The 22,849-nt window shown below is 38.4% G+C and overlaps 2 protein-coding genes across 9 annotated transcripts in view; both read left to right on the plus strand.

Annotated features, from left to right (window-relative positions):
* Nucleotides 1–4,653, plus strand: part of MTM1 (myotubularin 1) — a 42,513-nt gene extending 37,860 nt beyond the window's left edge. For 3 of the 6 annotated variants that reach the window (XM_053955907.1, XM_053955908.1, XM_053955912.1), the window contains one exon: nt 1,522–1,935. In XM_053955907.1, the coding sequence (XP_053811882.1) occupies nt 1,522–1,689 (168 nt within the window). In that variant the 3' untranslated portion in view covers nt 1,690–1,935. Of the gene's footprint in view, nt 1–1,521; nt 1,936–4,420 lie in introns of those variants that run through there. The other 3 variants (XR_008433463.1, XM_053955911.1, XM_053955910.1) reach the window with 3 other exon arrangements.
* A 312-nt stretch (nt 4,654–4,965) lies between these two features.
* MTMR1 (myotubularin related protein 1) overlaps nt 4,966–22,849 on the plus strand; it is a 40,373-nt gene continuing 22,489 nt past the window's right edge. For 2 of the 3 annotated variants that reach the window (XM_053955513.1, XM_053955512.1), the window contains exons 1-12: nt 4,966–5,063; nt 7,780–7,885; nt 12,636–12,686; nt 14,051–14,126; nt 14,942–15,036; nt 15,243–15,350; nt 15,740–15,841; nt 16,525–16,608; nt 17,207–17,356; nt 18,095–18,283; nt 18,768–18,953; nt 21,981–22,187. In XM_053955513.1, coding sequence (XP_053811488.1) covers nt 14,081–14,126; nt 14,942–15,036; nt 15,243–15,350; nt 15,740–15,841; nt 16,525–16,608; nt 17,207–17,356; nt 18,095–18,283; nt 18,768–18,953; nt 21,981–22,187 — 1,167 coding nt within the window. In that variant the 5' untranslated portion in view covers nt 4,966–5,063; nt 7,780–7,885; nt 12,636–12,686; nt 14,051–14,080. The remainder of the gene's footprint in view (nt 5,064–7,779; nt 7,886–12,635; nt 12,687–14,050; nt 14,127–14,941; nt 15,037–15,242; nt 15,351–15,739; nt 15,842–16,524; nt 16,609–17,206; nt 17,357–18,094; nt 18,284–18,767; nt 18,954–21,980; nt 22,188–22,849) is intronic. The other variant, XM_053955514.1, reaches the window with a different exon arrangement.

A 22,849-nucleotide genomic window follows, 5' to 3' on the forward strand; every position in this document is an offset into this window, starting at 1 on the left:
TTGTTTGACAGAAGTAGTCTTCACAGTCCAGCCCTTGGAATGAGTCAGTAGTTTTCAAGCAATACACTTCCTTTTCCACAGCTGATATCCTGTATTATTTACAGCACTTCAGAGGCTTCAGGAAAGCCTGGCAGTTTGCTATGGCTTTTCACAAGTACATTGCCTATTGGAATTAAAAGTTGTGGTCTTAAAGCTTTTGCTTGTTGTGAAAGATAAGAGTGATTTGTAAAAGGTGAATGTAAAGATTTAGTTTAGAAAGTGAAAGATTATAAGACATGCAAATTAGCTGTAGATCTACTTAAAAATGCAGTTTGCCATTATTCAGGAAAGCTTTTTGGCAGAAGTTTCTCCTTAGAAATGCAAACCCGAGTGACAGTATTCCTACAGCAGTATGCTACTAATGGTCCCTAATTTTCACCATTTTTTACACAAAATGCAGCTTTTTTTTCTGCATGTGAAATTTATCGTGAAACCATTTCATCTTCAATTAAGCAACTGAATAATGAACATGTGGGCTGAACCATTTTTTGGATGACCTTTCTTAGTGCCATTCCTTAGAATTATGTTCTGCTAGCAAAACTATAATCCTACATCGCCAGTCATCTTGGTACCTACATTCAGCATTGATCCAACTTCCACAGTTGCCTCAGCATTCATCATGACCTTCAGATGGGTGCATAGTGAGTGGTGCATGTCAGACTGCTGGTTCAATTGGTTTTGAACTGGTGAGGTGTTCAACCATTTGCTGCTGAAACTCCACTGCTGATAGCTTTGAATTACAGGCAGTTAACTGTGAAACAGCAACAACTTCTAGACAGGTATATTCAGCTGAAGGTAACTTTAGGCTCTCTGCTTTGGACATCTGTAATAGTTCTTTTCCATTTGTTTCATTAGTCTGAAAAGGAAGTTAAGCTCAAAGTGGAAACAGTTAAAAGGCTCTTTCTGAGTAATCTCCTGAAAGCCAGAGCAGTTGATTTTAAACACATGCAAGTTTACTTAGAGAATTCACTAATAAATTTTTTTATTTTACTTGTTTATTTACACTAAGTTGCAAATTTACTATTGAAAACTCAAGTAAATTTAATTAGTGAGAGAAATTATTTAAGCTGAAAACATGGATCTTAATCTGATCAGTGCAGCTAAAATCCTCTGGCTAAACACTGTGTTTTAGGGAAAATACTGAGACATTTGGCTCCTGGACTCTAAAACCTTTTAGTAAGTCAAGAAAAAAGCTTTGGTCAAGGTATACAAGTAACTATCTTACAATATTAACTAACAAGAAAATAAATTCTATATGTTCCAGGAAGTGGTGGCTGATTTTACTGAGTTAGGACAAACAATTTTGTGCAAAGATGGACTTTGGGGGAGACAGCTGGAAGGCAGAGGGCTCTCAGGTTACAGCAATGAGTATTTCTGTTTAGCTCTGACTTGCTACACCTGCCAGGAAGCGCTGGATACTCGAGCAGCCTGTGTACAAGTAGTTGGAGTGAAGTGCTAAGACTAACATGGATCTCTTCCTAGCAGCCAAACCCCGTGGAGCAGCGTTACATGGAGCTCCTTGCGTTGCGTGATGATTATATCAGGAGACTTGAAGAGCTTCAGATCACAAATAATTCTAAGATATCCAATTCATCAGCCTCATCAACATCTCCCTCACAAATGGTGTCCCAAGTACAAACACATTTTTGAAGAAAATGCTGGCTTCTTTCTATACTGTAATAGCAAGTGGTGCTTAACATAATCTATAGCATAAAGAGGAATATTCTAATGCCTTACACTAGACTGTCCTAACACAAATTATTTTAGACTGTCTTCATTTGAGGAGGACTTCAAAACAAACAAACCCAACTCGTCGATTACGTGCCTTTCAGAACCTGTGGACTGGGAACATTATTAATCAACTCATAGCTATGGAGGGCTTTAAGAGCTATTTTGGTAGGTCTGGTACAATTGAAATGAAATTGATTTATTATTTTCATAAGAATGCTTTAATTTATTACATTTTAGGTCATGTTTCTTTAAGGAAATTTGTGCTCAGTCTTACGTGTCATGAATAAACATAATAATGGCAATAGGAATACTGATGTTCTATAGAATTAGGTATGTCTGTATTCCTATTAGGAATACATTCATGGAGTTCAGGAGAGAAAAATAAATTCTATTGCAAGATGTCAGAGAGAAGTGTTGAAACTTTCTGATTACCCAAAAATTCCAAATTTTCCTTTTTTTAAATAAACAGAAATATGGAAGGCGTTTCACTGATATGCTTCTAAATAAAAAATTCAAATAGCTCAGTAGGTATCAAAATAAAAGAAACTTTTTTATTGTAAATTGATTTTAGTTTTTTTAAAAACAAATGAAAGTTGTACTGGTTTCTGAGAAGTTCTGTTTGGGCTAGCTAGTTCAGCACTAAAATACAGTACAAATTATCACTATCTTGGATTATTACAGAATTAAATGTTTCCAAAAGAAGGTTTATAAAATGAAAAACAGAACCACAGAGACATTTCTTAAATATCCAGCAATAGCCATAGTATTAAAGCTTTTGTTTGTCTTCTAAACATAAATGTGCCTGTTCAAAGGAGCTTTTATACCAAAGTAGACAAAAATTCTCAGTTATAAATAATTTTGAAAACTTGTACATTTATACTTCACTGTTTAATTTAACTCCTGTTCAGCAAATTTATTCTAAAGTATTTAAGGGGCTTCAGTATCCAAGATTTGCATATAGTGTGTGCACTTATATTGAACATTCAAGTGAGTTCTAGTTTCAAGCCTGCCTTTCAGAGGCTTTTTATGAATCTTTAATTTGTTCCTTTCGGGTAATTTTTAAATAGTTGCAAGCATTTCTTATGACAGAACAAACTTTGCTCTTGATATTTAATTAAAATTTTGCATATTCTCAGAAGTTTAATGATATTCAAGCAATCCAGGAAATACTACACGTCAGAATCTGTAAAGGACTTAATATTGTTATTTTAAAGGAGATATTTTGATGCTTGAGGTTTCTGTCATTGTAAATTATTGTACATGTCGTGAGTTTTGATCTGCAAGATATAATAGGATTATATATAAATTAAGTTTTGTGTAAGTGTATATAATATAGTTTATTAGAAATTCTGCAAGTTTATAAAGTGTAAATATTTTGTATATGAAAACTAAATTTAAAGGTATAGTTGCATAAAATAAGTCAAAATTTAGAGGACATTGAATATTTAAAACAGTATTTTTTTCAAAGGAATAAAAATATACCGCCTCTGGATTTAATTCAGTATATGCACTGAGTTGTACTATGTTTTCAGGGAAGTTCAGAGCATACAGCATGTGTGTTCTAAATATGCAGAATTATATGACTTTTGTCCTCTAAATTACATTCTCCCATCTATGCTCCTCCAGTATGTGTATCCAAAATAACAATGTTGTCCCCCAATCTTGACTTGTTAAGATTCATTACATCAGATAAATGAAGAAGGATACTCAGTTGTTCATGATGTATTTTACGTTTTGAAAGCTATGCATACTCTGGTATATTTGCCTTCTACTTACTTGTGGTTTATTTAAAGAAAAAAGAGCTATTTTTATTAGAATATTTAAAATGTCTGTATTTGAGTTTAACATATTGGTGACATCTCTGAGCTGTGTGAAAGTTTTGAAAATTTAATAGTTTTTACTGTGTAAACACTACATGATAACCGGTTACATTTGGGAAAGTATAATGGAAAGGATCGTTTTGCACTTACTTCATTACATATTACTTTGTTCATATTACTCTTCAGCTGAATTTGTCTTTGAAGCTCTCTAACATGGCTCTATGCGGGCTTGGAATTATTCAAGTCAGCAGATAAGATACATGTTTGAGTTGTTTTTTGTTATGAGACCAACATAAAGGTGATTTTAATCCAGTATTTTCTGGAAAATACTACTTGTGAATGTAGGCATACAAATTTATCAATGCTAGCAGAACATCTCTCTCCTTCCCCTTTAACTGGATGCTCTGGGCTGTTGTTCTGCACAGATCTCTTGTCCTCTGTGCACACTCTTCCCTGCCAGGAGCACACCTGGGGAAGCTTCTGAGATCGTGAAGACGAGACTTGCAGGCGCTGAGTGCCTTTTCTAGGAGGGGTGAAAAAGCAGAGCTGGGGTGTCAGCATCATCAGCAATGAATGCCCTGTATCCCGTAAGAAATGTCAGTCTTGGAATGCTAGTTTAGGTTTTTGTATTCTTCCTTCCACGGACATGAGAAGAATAAGCTAAGTTTTGTGCTGGGCTTCTGTTACTTATATAGAAAGATTTTTGTTGAATGCCTTCTTTATTTGCTCATGCCTTACCCTTCCCCCCAGCATCAGTTATGGCTGTACCTAAGACATGACTTGTGTGCTACCTCCTTTTGATGTATTGTTAACCTCTGCCTTGAGTTCAGGTGTTGTGTCGCAGCGAGCATTCTGTCATGCATGAGAAAACATGATCTGTAACAGCGCAGGATCTCCTCAGTACTGCCGCTTCCTCACTAACCATGTCGGCCGCTCTCCTTGGATGCCGCGGGACTGCTCTGGAGCCGGGCCCTACGTATCAGGCCTTGGGTAGGGGAGCAGTGAACATCATCTGTCTGCCGTGTATGTGCGGGGAGGGGAAAATAAAGATGTCAGTGCTGAACTCTCTGCCTCCAACAGCCCTTTTGCTGGCGCGTCTCCGTGCTGGGGCGGGAATGGGCGGCGGGCGGGAGCTGCCCTCCCTGGGCCCGGCCCTCCCTGGGCCCGGCCTGGCCCTGCCGCCCGCCCACCCTCGCGGCGCGGAGGCCGCTGGGAAGGCGCCGCCGCCAGGTGACAGCCCTCGGCGCGGCCGGGGCCCCAGCGGGCTGGGCTGTGGCGGCCGGGCCGGGGCGCCGCGGAGAGGCGGGAGACCGCCCGCCATCCCGGCGGCGCGGCCGGAACCATGGAGCGAGCGGCGGCGGCGGCAGGGCCGGCGGTGGAGGGCGGCGGCGTGAGCCGGCGAGCCGTGCGGGCGGGGGGCGGCGCGGCGGCGGGCGCGGGGTCGCGGCAGCCCAGCACCGAGACCCTGGACAGGTGAGCGGGGCCGGCGGCCGGGGACGGCTCCGGGCGGAGCGGGCGCTGGGAGAGGGGGCCCCGCGGCCTGTGGGGCCGGCCGGGGGAGGCGGCGGGCGCCCCTCGGCCGAGCGCGGTCCCCCGGCCTCAGGGCGGCCTCCCCACACCCCTCCGGCCCGAGAAGCTGCATCTGAAGGCGGCTGCTGTGCAGCGGCGGATGGTCCGCGGCGGGAACCGGCTGTTGTCAAAGTTTCCTACTGCGCTTGCCGTGTGCCGGCAGTGCCGCCGCCCGCTTGGCCGGGGCTGAGGCGGCCGCGGGGCTTTGGCCCGGGGGTTGGGGCAGCGTCCTGCAAACCTGAGCTGAGACCGCGAGCTGAGCTCCGCGGGTTTTGAGTCTCTTGCCGATTGGTTTGGGGTTGTTTTTTTTTTTTTTTTTTTCCCGTGCTCGTATTTAATCTGCAGAGGGGGGACTGTCCCCAGGCACCGCTGTGCCCCCTCGCTGTGCGGTGAGTGCCGGAATGCTGTCTGTGTGTGCGCTGTGTCCCTGGTTGTGTCTCTAAGTGTGTGCGGTGGGTCCGCAGCGTCTCACCAGAGCGGTGCCAAGTGGGACCACATCTCCTCTGGCAACTTCACTCAGAAGTTTCCAGCCGAAGGTGGGCCTCAGAACTGAGCTTAAAAATCCTTTAACATGGAGTAGAAGTGAATGGAAATCTCACCCTGATGAAAACTAAATAAAAAAGAATATTTAAAAGCAGTGCTAGGTTCCAGTCTCTGTATTCTCTCTTTTTTCTCTTAGTAGAAACCTGGGGGTTTACATCGTTCTAGTGAGGATGGAATTCAAATGTCCATTTTCTGTCATAAAAACGTACACCTTTGTATTCCTTATTAATACACTTTCTTATCCTAATTTTCATCTTCCCTTCTTCTGATCTTGCTCTTTCCTGGGCCAGTTATATGTCCATTTGTCATAGAGTTCACTTATTTGCCAGTATGGTTGTACCAGGCCAGTCTAATGTGCATGACTGCAGATGAGATGGAATGCAAAGGCAGTCAGTATTGCTGTGTGTCCCACTGGTGCATGGGAGAAGGCACTTTGGTGTGATCAGTGTTCTGTGGAACACTGACACATCCCCTGTACTGCTCTCAGGGGATGGTCCTGCATTCATATTCGTTTTCCTGCTGTTATTAGCTCTGTTGATGTAGTGATTCCTTGTGAAGATAAGCCATAGAAAAATAAATCCCCTTCTTAATTAACAAGTGAGTGCTTATTTGAAAACAAACTTAGGCAAGCCCTAAAGAGCTACACTGGAAATTAAAGAGATGTGAGAGAAGGAGAAATAAATGAGGTAAGAAAAGGGTTTCTGTAGGATTTAGGTGTTGGGCTCTTTTGCAGAACTTAAGTGAGGAGTTCTCTAAGTAAATCTGCATTGAAGTTCAGCACTAACCTGGGAGTTGTCTTTGTTGTTCAAGCAAGACTATCACAGATGTGTTTTACTTGCAAAACAAGATTGTGAGATCTAGTCTTGTGCAGAATGTACAGGTGAGGAGAAAGCTATTAAAATTTATCAGAAAAAATTTGAAAGATCTTCCATTTCACTTGTGACATTGTTGCATGGATCTGTGCCTTACACCTAGCTATAGTGGCAGAGTTAATGTGAGGAAAGACCTCTTTTTGAGTAGGAATTGATCATCCAAGGCTGTTATCCCACCCTCTTAATGTCCGAGGTGTGGTGCACCTGCTGGGTATATGTAAGTATATTCACTTCAATGTCATGGAGCATTCATAGAATCCAAATCTACTTTATGAATTAACTAAAACAAAAAAAAAAATTCTTTCTGTATTTGACTTCTGAATAAGCATTCAGTCTGAATAAGCATTCAAGATAAGCACAGCTGAATTTGAAGGAAAGAGGCAGTTATCTAAGATACCACCTGAGGCTGCGGTAACACTCGGGGAACAGTTCCCTCTGGCATTCCCAGTTTTTCCTTGGATACCAACCAGTGTGTGTTGAAGCAGAGTGTTGAGTGCATTTAAGACTGTCATTGCTTCTCCCTCCCTGTACTGCATTAATTGTGAGCAGCACTGGTTCAGAGGACTATTCTGAAATTGCATCACCTGGGCTTTAGTGTGTTTCAGGTGCTTTGGGGTTCTTGTAAACACCCTGTGCTGTACATTTCAGTGCTGTGGCATGTGAAAGTCCAGCCTGAAGATTTTCCAGGGTTATTTCATGAATTGGAAAAAACTGCAGCTAACTAGAAGTTGCCCTTTAGAAAACATGTATTTTCAACATTTAATATAGAATACAATATTAGCATAGTTTGAATTTTTTAATACTAGCATGAAGTAACTCAATTCTAAGGATTTACAGAACGATTAGGACATATTAATAAGGACAGTATAGGGAGTTCCCTATTACTTGGCCAAACTCATTCCATGGATGGCTTTAAGTAAAAAGCATGTGAATGGTAAAAATTGCACTGGAGAAGGAACAGAACATTTTCTAGGTTCTTAGGACCCTAACCTCACTTTTAACCTCCTGACAGCTCTGTGTCTCTGACATGATCTAGTAAAATTCTTTTATGTAATTCGATCAATAAAACGGTTGCGTTCTGCCCACAAAGTAAACTAAATTTTATTATGTTAGTGATCATTTACATTGTTGCTTTCTGGATCTGTGCTGTTCAAAATACACATTTTGAATTACTGATAAATAATTTGAAATTTCTGGTTTTGTAGCCCGACTGGATCCCACGTGGAATGGTGTAAACAGCTGATAGCTGCAACCATTTCGAGTCAGATTTCAGGGTCTGTCCCTTCAGAGGGTGTGTCCAGAGACTACAGGGTAAGTGACTTGAGGAATGCATTGATTTGTTTTAAGATACAAGAGTAGAAGATGGGGAAGGTCCTTTCTATCTTGGTTAGCTGATGGTAAGTACTTGAGCGATCACTGAGTGTTTCAGAACTAGAAACATCTCGTTATGCATAGAAGTCTCTTGAATTTGCTTCCTGTTTTCCTCCATATTTATAATTGTGCCATTGAAGTCTACAGAATAAAAATTAACAGAAAAGTGAATGGAAATTTTAAAAGTCAATGTTTTGAATAAAACATCAAAAGTGAGTTGTCTTTTCTTTTGATTACTATATAAAATAATTAGGAAAGTAGATTATAGTTACAGGTTGAAATGGTTTCTAGTGTGTGTTATTCAGAGTACAGAATTGAACTCCTCAGATTCCACAAAAAAATAAATGAATGTCTTTGCTACTGTGCTGGGAACATAACTGAGTATAATTTTTTATGGGGTTTCTCCAGAGACACAGAATTTAACATCAGACAAACAAGTCACCTTTTTCATTCCCTCCCAGCAACATTTTTGTCACTAAGGTAATGACTGCACAGTATGGTTTCTCTGAGTTCCACTGTGCTTTTGTGCCCCTGTTCTTTCACACTGACTGGCTGTTCCCTTCATGCAGTCACTCAGCTCAGCTGTCAAGAATGGAGCATGGGCAGTTTTTCTCCTCTCACAACGTGACAAAAGTTACCCATGTTTCAATTCCCTTTAAGAAGCCCAACTTGCTGCTGTCTAGATCCCTTTTTCTTCCTAGATTAGTAACAATTTTATTGTCTTCATAGAGAGTGGCCACAGGAAGGTTTTTATCTCTTTTTCTTGTTTTCTTTTAACTAGATTTTAATTCACATATGTTCTGTGATTACAAAGTATGTTGTCTGGAAACAGCATATTTTACATTGAGTGACAGCAGGTAAGATTCAGCCTGAGTCTGACATGAGTCCACAAAAGGTTTTTGGTTGTAGTGTGTTTAAAAGTTCAACCTCAACAGAGCCTCACACTGTTGGCACAGTCAGCAGTTTGTAAAGAGTAGCTCTCCCATACTACAGCAGCTGAATTGCAAAAGCTTCCTTCAGGTCAAGGCCATCATTTTTGGTAAAACACTGTGGGAAACCTTGCATTTCATCTGTTGATGATGTATTTGCCAAGGATTTCATTTTAGTAAAATCCATGTGTGTAAGCTTGGTGTTCAGTTTATCTCTGAGTAAAATGCATTCCTCTGGAATGAAGAGCACTGTTTAATTTTGAATAGCTTCCATCTCTATACCAAACTCATCTCAGGTATTATCTAACAGGAATAAATCTTTTAAGGCCTAATTAAAATTCTACTTCATTCTCTATCTCTGAGAAATGAAAGAAAAGGATTTAAGCCTGATGGTTTAAATTAAGAATATTTGTGGGTAAATTGTATTTGGCATCATTGCATTGCTGTGATTTGAAATCCCATATTTCAAATAATTCCATCATGTATATAACATGATGGAATTTTTTATAGTTTCTTACTCAGTACCACTAACAGGTTGTGTTTGTTCATTATTATTGTGGAATCCACACATGAAAAGGCAATGCCCATATGATAGCTCAGTTTTTCTTTGAGACATCTTTCTCTTTTGATGCATTTCCTGGGTCTTTATTACCTTTGGTTACCTCGAATTGCTGCATTTAGAGACTGTCTTACAACTCAGAGCCTTGAGATCGGGCCAGATGGGTGTGTTTTCTTCTGGAGCTGGTCGGGCAGTTCTGTTAGTTTGTGCTGGATTTACCAGGAACTCGTTACTTTATTCTTTCTTTTTTATTGTTTAAATTAATATGCTTGGAAAACCAGGTAAATATATTGATTCTTCTATCTAACAGCATTACTCATGTTACTCTTATGTGATTTACCTTGCCAGGGAGGAGGGGAAGCAAAGGGGCCGCTAATGGAATGGTCAGAACTGGAGAGCACTGGGGGAGCTCTTGCTTGCTGAGCCCTACAGCAGCAGTGATCTCAGTCTGAGTTGAGTTCTGCTCTGTGTGTCTTCTCTGACACATGCTCTGCCTGCAGAGTGTTCTTGAATGAGGGGCTCATATAAATGAAAATGGCTCAGATTGCTGACTACAAACACCTTCAGAAGTTGAGAAGACTTGTCTTTTTCTGAAAGGTCCGGTGCCTCTCCTTCATGGTTGTTAGTGCAGGCTTATTGTCTTCTACCTAGAAGGATTACCAGGCTCTTTCTTCTCTTTTAACAATAGCACAGTGTAGCGGGATAAAAGGGTGATGAGGAATGAATGTTTCCAAAGAGCTTGGAATTTGTTACATCACTAAAATGAAGTGGCTGAAATTTTTTTTTAGACCAAAACAATTCTGCAAATGAGAGCTACTAGTTCTGCATAGTTTTGTTTTGTTCTTTCAAAATCCATCTATAATTAAAATGTTTGGGAGTCGAGTTCTTTTGAAAATCTGGTGAAATAAGTTATAGTATCTTTAACAAATCAAATCCATGTGTTTCATTGGATATATTTTATATTTTAACTAACAGGTGTACAGGAGGCCAGTTAAACGGGTAAGATTACCTTTGGCTAGCAGTGAACAGCCTCCTACCTGTGTGTCTCTTGTGCCGTGTGAAATCTTGGTGTGTCAAGCGTTCTTTACCTCATTAATGGGTTTTATGAACCAGTCGGACCATTTTGCTATGCAGTGCAACAGCTTCTTTGCCACAAAAATGCTTTATATATATTACAATGTTTTCATGAGCAATGAAAGTCAGTATGTAAGAGAGCAATATTTTAAAATTATGTTATGAATGTGCAATACTAACTTCAGTTTTGTTACATTAGTTTTGACAGAATGGATGCTTGCAATTCAGGTTTACGTGCTTCAGACTGCAAAGTACTGTGTTAGCAGCTCTAACATGTCTGTGCTAAAGAATACCAGTGGTAAAAACATTATGTCTGTGTCTGTCCTATTTAAGTAAGTTCCAAATTCATGCTTGCCTTGGTTGGTACTTGTTTTAAATTAGTTTTAACCAAGCTGTAATAGGATTGAGAGTTAGGTTTGAAGTTAGGCTCTAGTGCAATGACCTACATCTTTTTAATGATAATTTTGAGTCTAGGACTTGCCCATTGTTCATTGAAGATTAAAAAGGGCATGCCTTGTTTTCTTGCCCCTCTCTCTTAGTAACATTTATGGAGTGAGAAATGATCTGGATGGTGTTCTGACATTGTTCATGAAATGCGTCCAACACTTATTCAAACAAAGACCTCTTGTTCAGTCTGAAACCAAGAGATGAAGTCTGAATGGTTTCTTTTTCTCATCTGTTGTTTACCTATTTTAAAATGATGTGTTTAGTCCAATCATACAAATCCACAAATTGATCTTAGTTTTTCTTTTGAATAGATAGCACTTCAAGTAATTGCTTTGAGTTGAGTTACAGAAACTGGTTTTGTTCAGTTGTTCCCAGTTCTGTGTAAAGGCTTTGATATTTGAATGGTCTGCTCTGCCTCTTTTGTCTTTCATATATTTAATTTTTTTTTGGTGTATTCACTCATTGTCCTGCTGGTTTTCTTCCAGAGATCACAATGCCTACTTTTCTTTAATTTCAGAAACAACATAATTATGATCTGAAATTTAAGTAATTCCTAGATGACAGAATTCTACCCATACCTAAATGTTAGTAACATTATAACTTTATAACTTGAAAAGGCTTTTTAAGTACTTACAACTTTTTTAACTCATGTAGAGTTCAAATTATCTGAAGATATCTGAAGTTTTCCTTCTAAGCTGTTTCTTGAGGGTTCTGTGGAAATACTGTAAAAAGAAAAATTGACTTCTAACAAACACTTGTAAATTTAGACTGAAGCTGGTTTTACAGTCTGACCAAGTGAGAAGTTCTTTGCATTTGAACTGGGAGTTATAGATTGTCATGAGCACAACTTCTCTCCAGTTGTTAAAGAAAGAAGACGGAAGAACATTTTTGGCTGAACATGTTAAAATAATTCCTTCAGCTGACCCGATGACATTTGTGCTTCTCTCTAGTGTGCAAAAGGACCTTATGTTTAGTAAAGAAATTGAACTAATGTTCAGGATTTGCTGCCAATGATGCAAAAATAAATTACCATGAAAATGTGAATTGTTTGCATATTTTGCTATGAGTAGTAATTTTAGATTCTGTAAAGTTACTGGCCAAGTTTCAAACAACAAAATAGAAGTTGCTAGAAAAATATGTAAAACTGTAAGATTGAGAGTTCAATTACAACATGTTTTACACAGCAAAGTTTTTTTAAAGTGTCTAGATACTTTTATTTGATGACAACCTATTTTTTTTATGTGAAAGATTGCATGAGTTTTCCATAATGCTGCCATTGCAAGTTGTACTCAATTTCTTCTATTGATAAGCATGTGGCATACTGAAATTAATTTTCTTCATTGTAAGGTTATTTGTCTTAAAAAGACAGTACATACTTTTATGTTCTTATCTACCAGCACTGACACTTTTGTGAAAAAGGGAGTAAATTTTTCATTTTGTGTTGTGCCAAGTAACATTCAAGGGATAGTGCTAATAGCTTGGATTCCCTTCTGGGGAAAGTAGTTTGTGCCAGGAGTAGAAGACTTTGGAAAGCTAAACTGGAGTTAAAGTATATGCTGTCTTTTAAAGGAAATTTTAAAAAGGGAAACAAAAAAAAAATATAAGATTCCGTCCTTTCACCTGTTTGCAATTTTTTTGCTGTTACTTCTCTCTTGCCCTACTGCTGCCTCGTGCAAAGCAGGAGATTCAGGATGGACACAATGGCTATCATTCTGAAGCAGAACCTGATCAGGTGGCAAGTTTTACTCATCTTTCATTCATTAACTATGTAGCAAGGTACTATAAAGTAGTACTCATACAGTGCATACAAATCTTACTTTTCTCACTCAAGAGAAGCCCTAGAAAGCATTTAGTGTGTAATTGGCTATGTGCCAGGCAGAGTTCTCTTGTAAGGTCATGTAGTCTAAAATATAATACTGAACATAAGCCCCATCTAACAGAGCACATCCACCCTCAGTTTGTAAGCACTGGCCATTTCTCTGCACATTATTTTTTGTGATTGGGTGATGAATGTAAAATTCCAAAATTTTCCAAGGAAATCGGAAGCCAGAGATCAGATGAAATATTTTTAGAAATTATTTATTAGTGAGAGCTTGGGGTAGTCTGTGTGGAAGCAGAGAGATCCTGCCAATTATTTCTGTGTGGATCAGAGCTGCAATAGAAGGGGAGGATTAATTGTTTGTTGCAACAAGTTTCCCCATTATATTTATTCGGGATGTAAAAAATTGAGACCCTAATATCTCATCATTTTGACCTGAGACAGATCACTTTCTTACATGGTCCTTAACAGGCCCACAAACTGTTTTATGCTTTATTACAATCATCAGTACATTGTAAATCTCAACTGCCAACAAAGGACCCTAAGAATCCATCGTGTATCATTCAGCAATGAAGCCATTTACCTTAATGAAAATTTATTAAACTAACTCTTACTTTAAAATTGCTAATTGTTCTTCTATATTTTGTTATTACTTCATTCTTAATCTGACCATCTGGATCCAAAATTCCTATAGTGACCCTATTCCATAACCTGTGGCACTCTTAGTAAGGTATTGATTGAAATAGAGCTTCGTGGGGTGCTTTCTGCTATCAAAATCACAAAGTTAAAATGTTAAATAAATAAAGTTTCTGCCACATAATTCTCTCAAATTAAAATACTCAAATATTAAATAAGCAGCGTTAGAATTAAAAAAAAAAAAGAGCTTTAAAATGTTCTCAAATAGATAAAATACCCCAAATAATACCTGCATTCAGCAAAACTAACAAATTATTAATTACTAATTTGGGCTGATCTTACTGTTCATATTTTTGTATGCTGTATATAGCTAGCATGTAAAACTAATTGTTGCATGAATGCTTCTTACTAATATGTTACTAACATGTATTTCTGTGTTAAATTTATAATTCTTAGTTTTGTGTTTGGTTGTTTTTTTGGTTTTTTTCTTTTACTGTGGTACTGTTTAGTACAGTTGTGTGATTTTAAAAAAGACATATTTGTGTTCCAGTAATCGGGTAATAAAAGCACTTTGCATCGAAATATATCGATGTGGTACAGATGGAGAGTGAGATTTACTCATGATTTTGGATTTTTGCCAGGCACTGCGGGATGGAAACAAACTGGCACAGATGGAAGAGGCTCCACTTTTTCCTGGAGAATCAATCAAAGTTATCGGTAAGTGTACCACTGAGTGCTGCACTGAATACTATTAAATTGCTGCTTTATTTAAAAACAGAATATTACTTCCTTATGACCTTTGTTATTTAATTTAATGCCACTTAATATTAGATGTGGATTTCTTTTCTTTGTCTTGTAAGTCCAAGTGTAGGAAGGAGAAATTAGATCCAGAGGATGACTTGCTCCATGCAGATAATACTTCTTTTCCTAAGGATTTTTTGTTCCATAGAGGTGTATGTATTGTATTTCTGCTTGGGGGCGCCAAGAATAGGTCATTGATTCAAAATTCTTACAGAAAAAAAGATGAAGTTACGGTAAACTTAGCTTCCAGTACTTAGTGGGATTTATTTCACTCTGGCATGTGACAGCAAGCTCTGTGCTAGCAGTGCAGTATTTGGCTAAGAAAGAATACCAGTGAAAAAAAAGATATGGGCATAGAACTGAATTACTTGGAGATTGGGTGCATGTGGATCAGTAATTGCCACTTTAGGGTGAGTGTGGGTGCTCTGCACCTCAGGGCAGAGAGCAGAGCTGCCTGCACCTGGGGTACCTACAGATACTGGGGACCTGCTTGCCCTTGCTGCAGCCTTGCCCCAAGTGCCAGGAGCTGCTGAGCAGCAGTGGGGCTGAGGAATTTGATTGCTTTCATTGTTGAGATAAAGACAACTCTGCAGGAATAGACTTCCCTAAAGAGCTCAAGCATCAAAGTCTTACAGACCTGCCAAAATGTTGTGAGTTTCAAGTCAAAATAGATTGTTATGCAACAAATGTCTATAATAGTAAAACAAAGCTTTAATTGATCTGTTTTCCAGCTAAGGATGTTATGTATATCTGTCCATTTATGGGAGCAGTCAGTGGTACACTCACAGTGACGGACTTCAGAATGTTTATCAAAAGTGTTGAGAGGGTAAGCACTATCTGTCTGCCTATTGTCTCAGGTAGGAATGTTGCTGACGTAGATTTCAGAAAGTGACAAATTCGGTGAAGTGTGATGTTTCACAGCAGTTTACTAAACAGGAATTACTGTTGGCTCTAATGAAACACACATGAATAATATTAAATTGTATTTCTTCTAATGTAATAAAATCTATTTGTTTTATATACAAATTTCAGGATCCACCTTTTGTTGTTGATGTTCCCCTTGGAGTTATAAGTAGGGTTGAAAAAATTGGAGTACAGAGCCATGGAGATAATTCATGTGGTATAGAAATAGTTTGCAAGGTAAGGCATGGTAGAGATTTGTTAATAGTATTTTCATTTCATTTTTCTGTAAGAAGAATCTGCCAGCCCATGTGCTGTTTTTCTGCCTGATCAGTTCCGTCTTTGAATCGTGCTTCGTTTATTTCAATTCCTCTATCATACTAGCAGTCTTAAACACTTCTGCCTTTTGTCTGAAGAGTGAATTCAAAGGAAAAATGGCAGTTTTTATATCAAGCATCTCTAATGACAGTCCTAGTTATATCATATGAATGATTACAGAACTGTGTGCTATTGGGGGTTAGGTGATGTCAGTGACTTAGTGTTGCTATGCCTTCATTCAATCAAATGTCTTATAACTGCTTTTTTTTTTTAATTTATCATAGAGTAAAACTGCAACTTATTTTTGACAGGATATGAGAAATTTGCGGCTGGCCTATAAACAGGAAGAGCAGAACAGACTGGAGATCTTTGAAAACCTTGTAACACGTGCATTTCCTGTTTCTAATGGGCTGGTAAGTCTTGAGATGGAGAGGAGGCTGTCACTGGCACTCCTCTTTTGGGAAAGTGTAGGGGAGGAAATACAAAGGCTGTATAACCAACTTTGAAGTGTTGATTCATAAAATCTGTTGCAGAGCAGGCAGGCCACTCTGACCCTTTGTGCTTTTTGCATTAATTCATCAAACACTGCTGTGTCCTGCTATTGGTGAAGTTAATTTCTATGTAACCCTTTAGATCTAGGTTTGCCTAATGTTGCTGATTAAGAGTATGTATGTATTGTCTCTTATTTTCTGCAGTAGATCGTTAAATCTAGAAGTTCTGTCTAATACAACAAATAGGTACAATTAGTCTTGTTATTAGTTGCTGCAGAATTCTATTTCATTTGCTTGTGTGAGTAAGGAACTGGTGGGAGGTGGGAAACCAATTTTCTCATCTTGGCATTGCCATTTATGTATTATGTGATCAGAGGCAAGTAACTTCAATTTTCTGTTTCCTATCTTGGTTTTTTTAACTTTAAACTCATACGTAATGGAACTCATACTTAAGGGAAAAAACTATCTTCTTTCTAGCTCAGTGTTTTCCAGTCCTGACTGAAGGTGTTATGTCTGCTTTAGATTTGAAATACTGAAGTGTTGACTATTTTGTAGTTATTGTGCTTACAAACTGTTAGGCAGTAATTTATGATTTGTTTTTTTAGCCTCTTTTTGCATTCAGCTATAAAGAAAAGTTTTCTGTTAATGGCTGGAAAGTGTATGATCCAATGGCAGAATATAAGAGGCAGGTAAGTTACAGAATAGTTGGTGAACTTTTTTCTCCATCTCCCCCAGTGCCATTTAAACAAGGAAAAAAATGTCACAAATGTTAATGAGAAAACTCATCATTTTCAGCTCTTGCTACATAGACTGACTGTCTGTATCTCTTGTTTAGATAATAAAATGTAAGTGGCCTGAGTTTGAGTGTGTTGAGCACCTGCTAAAGTTGGTGGAGATACAGGTGCTGAGTACTTGAGCGAATTGGTCTAACTTAACATGGTTCTGAAATCCACATTTTTCAAGTGCTTTTTCTACAAAACACAGGTTTTATAAAAAATTTGATTTGAATAAGCATCACTAAAGAGAAATGTAATTCAAAAATTACATTTTTAAAATGTAATTTTAAATCTACATTCTCCATATGGTTATTTTCCTTATCAGTTTAGTAGGAAAGACTTCCGTTGCATTATGATTCAGTATGAAGACCTAAGTTTATAGCTTATTTTAAAAAAATGTGGGCATGCCTTTTTTTTAAAAGTATGCAGCATGTAAAATTTTTCATTGCCCTAAACTCAGATATGTAAAGGTTTAACTTGAAAGATACAAAATTGTTTTGTTTCCATGCAGGGCTTGCCCAATGAGAGTTGGAAGATATCCAAAATTAACAGCAGCTATGAGCTCTGTGATACATACCCTGCTGTTCTTGTTGTGCCAACCAGTGTAAAGGACGATGACCTCTCAAAAGTGGCAGCATTTAGAGCAAAAGGGAGAGTTCCTGTAAGTGAAATTTGTACAAGAGAATAGAAGTGTTTTAGAAATTTGTAGCTTTTAAGAAATTAATAGTGTTCTTTTAGGGTTTGTTTTTTAAACAACAGTGGGATGGCTTCCTTCTTGAATTGGGGTGGGGGGCAAAGAAAGAAGAATTAGACTCAATGGGTTTAGAACTGAAGGGAGCAACTCCAGCGTGAGTTTAATTGCACAATTATTGTGCTATGTGGTAAGTTTTTTGTTGGATTAGCACTTCTAGGCCACAATGGTATCTGATGCTCTGGCATGTATTAGCTTGTGTTCTGATTTGGAGTAGAATGTGTCATAGCCATAATGCTTTGCTTGAGAATAGAATAGACAAGGTAGCATTAGAACTCCTTTAAATATGTTAGACTGTGTTGGTTTTCATGCTTAGCAAGGGAGTGTATAGGTCCATATTTTTTCACATGGAAGCAGTTTTTATTCCTCCATTGCCCTTTTTTTCCCAAATAGAATAATACAGGCTTAGTTGCTGTTAGAAATAAAAGCTAAGATGTTTAGAATCACTCTGTGTTTCAGGCTCAGATTTGGGATGAGCAGTCAGTGCTATTGTGCTGTCAATATGCTTTTGCATCAGCCTGTCCTTAAACTTTCATTTGTTGATTTGCCAGGAGATAATGCCAGATAGGCAATGTGATTGTCTAGTTGTTCTCTGGCCTGCTGCTTTTATAGTAGTGTAGTAAATGAAATAGTTTTCTCTTATTCCAGGTGTTATCCTGGATTCATCCTGAGAGTCAAGCAACAATAACACGATGCAGCCAGCCATCAGTTGGCCCAAATGATAAGCGTTGCAAGGAAGATGAAAAATATTTGCAGACAATTATGGATGCCAATGCTCAGTCACATAAACTTATCATCTTTGATGCCAGGCAGAATAGTGTTGCAGATACAAACAAGGTAGGTTTGTATCATAACTGGCATTGGCTCATCAGCTGTATTGCAAGGCTGAAGCTTGAGCCAGATATCAGAATGTGGAGAATCTGATGTTGAAAAGAGATATGAAAAGGTGCCTAAAGAGGACAGGGGAAGGAAGGTAAGTTGCTTGTAGCATTTTGGAAAGGCTGGCAGGAATCAAAGGCATCATGAAGATATAGCTGAGAAATTATGCAGTAAAGCTCACAGAAGACCAAAACTTTCATTAATAAAAAGAGGAAGACACATGGATCTATTATCAAATGTAGCCTGTTACAATTAGAATTTCTTTCACATAAAAAAATCCAGGTCTTTTTTGAAAAACAGAAGCCAAAAATATGTTTTTATCAGCACTAAAATAATCACTTATCGGAAAAAAATGCTGTAACTTGAGAAAAATAACTCTCTCCACCTTATACTGAAGTCTTGTACGTGTACTCATTATCTGTTTTTACCTTTTGAATGACAGGCTAAAGGTGGAGGATATGAAAGTGAAAGTGCCTACCCAAATGCAGAGCTGGTCTTTCTGGAGATTCATAACATACATGTCATGAGAGAATCCCTGCGGAAACTTAAAGAAATTGTTTATCCTACTATTGATGAGACTCGGTGGCTGTCAAACGTGGACTCCACACACTGGCTGGAATATATAAGGGTAAAATGCTTTTGATGTGGAAAATCAATTACTTTTTAAACCATGGTGTTAACTTGCACTTCTGAAAATATTGCTAAAATAATGCTGAAACTCAAGCAGGTTGCTTTAATCAGAATAATCTTGTGAAAAAGTATCATTTTAAAATAATCACTTAGAATGCAGCATTTTAAGCATTCTATACTAATTTAGTGTTTCTAGTTTTATGTACTGGCAGATAGTGAGTTAATTCCCGATAATACAGTATCATATTTACTGCAGTGTTTTGTTTTCTTGAGAAGGAATGTGGGCTTCCAGGGTTATCCCTCTTGTTTGGAAGAATGCACTGGGAACTTCAGAGTATATTTGAGCCACTGCCAAAAGAACTTGACTGTGAATTCCACAGTCCTTCTCATCCTTCCCTCCTTCAGTACAATGTTACAGTTCTTGTGATGGGCACCTACATTTTCATGAGCTGTTGGTAACCAGTGATCTATCAGGCTATCATCTGCCCTATTATTTAACATAATATTAAAATAAATCACTACCACACTCAGTTTTACAGTCAGTTTCACTAACCTTTGAAATTATTGTAGAGTGGATTATTTCATTACCACATTCAATCCCCTGTTTATGAATAGTATGGATGGAGTGTAATTTGTTTGATTAGCAGCTGGCTCAATTGTCACTCATGCACAACATGTTTGGGATCATTCATTAGTTTGACACTCCGTTAAGCAGTGCCTGCTGACAAGTGCAGCAGAGCCAGTAGAGGGAGCAAACACGAAATTAAGAGCCAAATTTAATGATATTTTTTGAACAGTTTAATTTTCTTGTTAGCTTGAGTTTGAGCTATTTGAAACAGCTTTTGGAATCCAAGCATCTCAAAAGCTTTTCTTATCAGCCTGGCCTTATACATTCGTAGTTTTTTGTGTTTGTTGTCACCTTTCATTGCCACTTACTCTGGTGGGGTTCCTGGATTAAGCAGTGTCGGGAGTGAACTTTGATACCACTGTCAGATAGGTGACAATAGCATAGCAATTGGAAATTTCATTTAGATTATTTTGAAGAGTTGATGCATGTGTGACATTCTTCATGGATCGGTCCCTTACATGCTACTTCACTTTAATGGTACTGACGGCAGAAACTGCAGGCTGATTTCTGAAAGGCTGCCACTATTGTGTTAACAGTGTTGATAGTATCTCTCTGAGATTTCTTCCAAGAGTTCTTTGCCTTTTGATTTGGCTTGCAGTAGCACTAACAATCCACAGCTTTACTCTAAACACATCTGTTGTTTTCTGGGCTCAAATGTGTGGACGTGTCCCAGTTGAATGCAGTGCATTACTGGAAATTCACCTTCCAGCCCCTGGCACCCACAGTGCTTCAGAGATGGTCTAGGAGTGAAGGCACCAGTGTAATTCTCTGTGTGTGAAGACAGTGATAACAACATGAGTAGAGACACTTGGTGCTCATTGCAAACCTGGAGTATTTTCTGTCTGAGGGTAGAACTTGTGCTATTAACTATTTTTCAGTTCTCATTTTATAAACCAGTCCAAAGGCAGTTATTCGTTAGGAGCCCTAACTGAAATACTGTGATGGTTACCAAGTTTTGAAAAATCTGTAAAGAATAATAAATTTCTAGAGGAAGCTGTTTTCTAAAGGCTGTTGTCCGAAGTGGAATAAAGTGCTTCACATACTCCACAGATATCTGCTGAATTAATAGTAAATGTGTTTTCTGTCTCCTGTTCCCTGGTCATTTCCTGTACCTGTTCTGTTGTTTATTTCCAGCTGTTTTCCTTCAGAGACATCTGTATTCTCTTTAAAGCAAGCTAGTGCATACCTGTATGTTAAACAGATTCATTTTCTGCTTTTATTGAAGACCAAACTGTTTTAATATTAATGCAATAGAGTTTTCTAACTGAAATGGTTGGCAGTTAACTAGTTCATACCACAAACTCTGTTCTCTCATAGACACTTCTGTATCATTGCTTGATATTTCCCCTCTGGGATTCTTCAGTTCTACCATAAAAGATATGTTCAATGAAAGGGAGAATCAGTCGAAACTGTCTCTAAAACAGGGTTCTTGAAATAGGTTTGAAGACTGGTCTTGTGCACAGCTTCTCCAGCAAATGCTGGCTTTCCTACTTCTCAGAAGATGTTTTTGCATGCCTGGGAAGGGAAAAGTGCAAATATTTTGCAAGATTCCATTTTCTGATGTTGGAATGTAGAATAGGAATTCTTCTGTGGTCCCATTTCTAGTCGTAGGGTTTTTTTCCACATATTTTTCAGTGCCATGATAGGTCATGTTAGAGACAAGTCTTCACAGGAGACAGATTATTTAAGTTTTTTAAAAATTAGAGGGTGACATCAGGGAACAAAAGAGGTGGGGTTTTGAGTGGGGAGAAGAGTAACAAGTTCACACTGGTGACCTCAGTCCTGTGTCATCTCTGTCCTGTGCTCTCCTGCATTGCTCCGGAATCCAGGCTATTGATGGTCAGCTCAGAAGCCGAATACAATGTACACTTCATGCAGCCACAAATCAGAACTGGCTCCCAGCCAGGGGTTTCTGGCTGTGTTTGGGTTGTGTTTTGGTACAGACTAGCTGTATGATTTGTCCCTTTGTCTAAACTCAGTAGTTTCAGTTGAACTTGAAAATGGAGCAAGAAAGAGTGATTGATTAATGTGAAATGAACTTTTGAAAACCTCGAAACTTCAGCCTTTGGAATAGTTTACAGTATTTGTGTCTTTTCATCATAATACAGAATATCAGTTAATTTAGAGAAAGGATTCCCAGGTTTATTTGTTATGTGCTGCTAGTAATGGAGAGCTGGTAAGATCTCTGGACAAGAGAGTGCACACAGTCTTTGTACCTCTAGGAACATGGAAACCACTGTTTGGGAATCTCTGATTTAAAGCATTGTCATCAGGATGATCATGTAATTAATCTGAAATTTTAAAACATAATGACGTAAAGAGTATAAAATCTTAACCTCTTTTTTTTGGTAGAGTTTTGGTAGTATTTAATATGCTTGTTTCTTCATTTTTGTTTAGATGCTTCTTGCTGGAGCAGTAAGAATTGCAGATAAAATTGAATCTGGTAAAACCTCTGTAGTGGTGCACTGCAGTGATGGCTGGGATCGAACTGCACAGCTCACTGCACTGGCCATGCTTATGCTGGACAGCTATTACAGAACCATCAAGGGCTTTGAAGTTCTTGTAGAGAAAGAATGGATAAGTTTTGGACATCGCTTTGCAATGGTAAGCTGGAAATTTTGGTGTGCAGTTTGTCACCTTCAGAGCTTTTGCTTTGAATATCATGTTTTTTCACAGTACTCTGCTAGATCTTAGTTATTGTCTCTGGTGTCCTTTTAATGGTCTGAGTGTGTCAGAGAACTGTGACCCATTTATTTTAACAAGAAACCTCTATGTGACATATAATATAAAGTAAATAAAAATGAAGTGGTTTGAATGCAATGGTGAGAAAAAGTCATGTGGCTTTTTTATGAGAATGAGGGGTTGTAACTTATGTTATAGAGCTTATGAATGGAGAACCAAGGAAAACAGTTAAGGTTTCTAAAGTGTAAAATAGCTGGAGTTATTACTCTGATTTAAGGTTGAAGTGTTTATTTAACACATGGGCTAGTGGGGAATTAGAATAAATTGTTATGACATTCTGTGGGCTCTGACTCTTAAGATGATTTAGTAGAAATGGCATGTAGTTATGACAGGTGGATATGAAATAACAATTTTTTCAGTTCAGTCTTAATAAATTCCTAACAGCTTCAGCCACTGGTAGAAATCAGTGGCTGTGCAGTAGAAGGTGGGGAAGCAACTGGTAGAGCTTTCCAGCTCTGCTCAACACTGAAGGCATGTCCGTAAGTTAATACTGGGATGCATTTTAGTAGCTGAAAAATACAGGT

Source organism: Vidua chalybeata, chromosome 14 (assembly GCF_026979565.1).
Source record: "Vidua chalybeata isolate OUT-0048 chromosome 14, bVidCha1 merged haplotype, whole genome shotgun sequence".
NCBI lineage: Eukaryota > Metazoa > Chordata > Aves > Passeriformes > Viduidae > Vidua > Vidua chalybeata.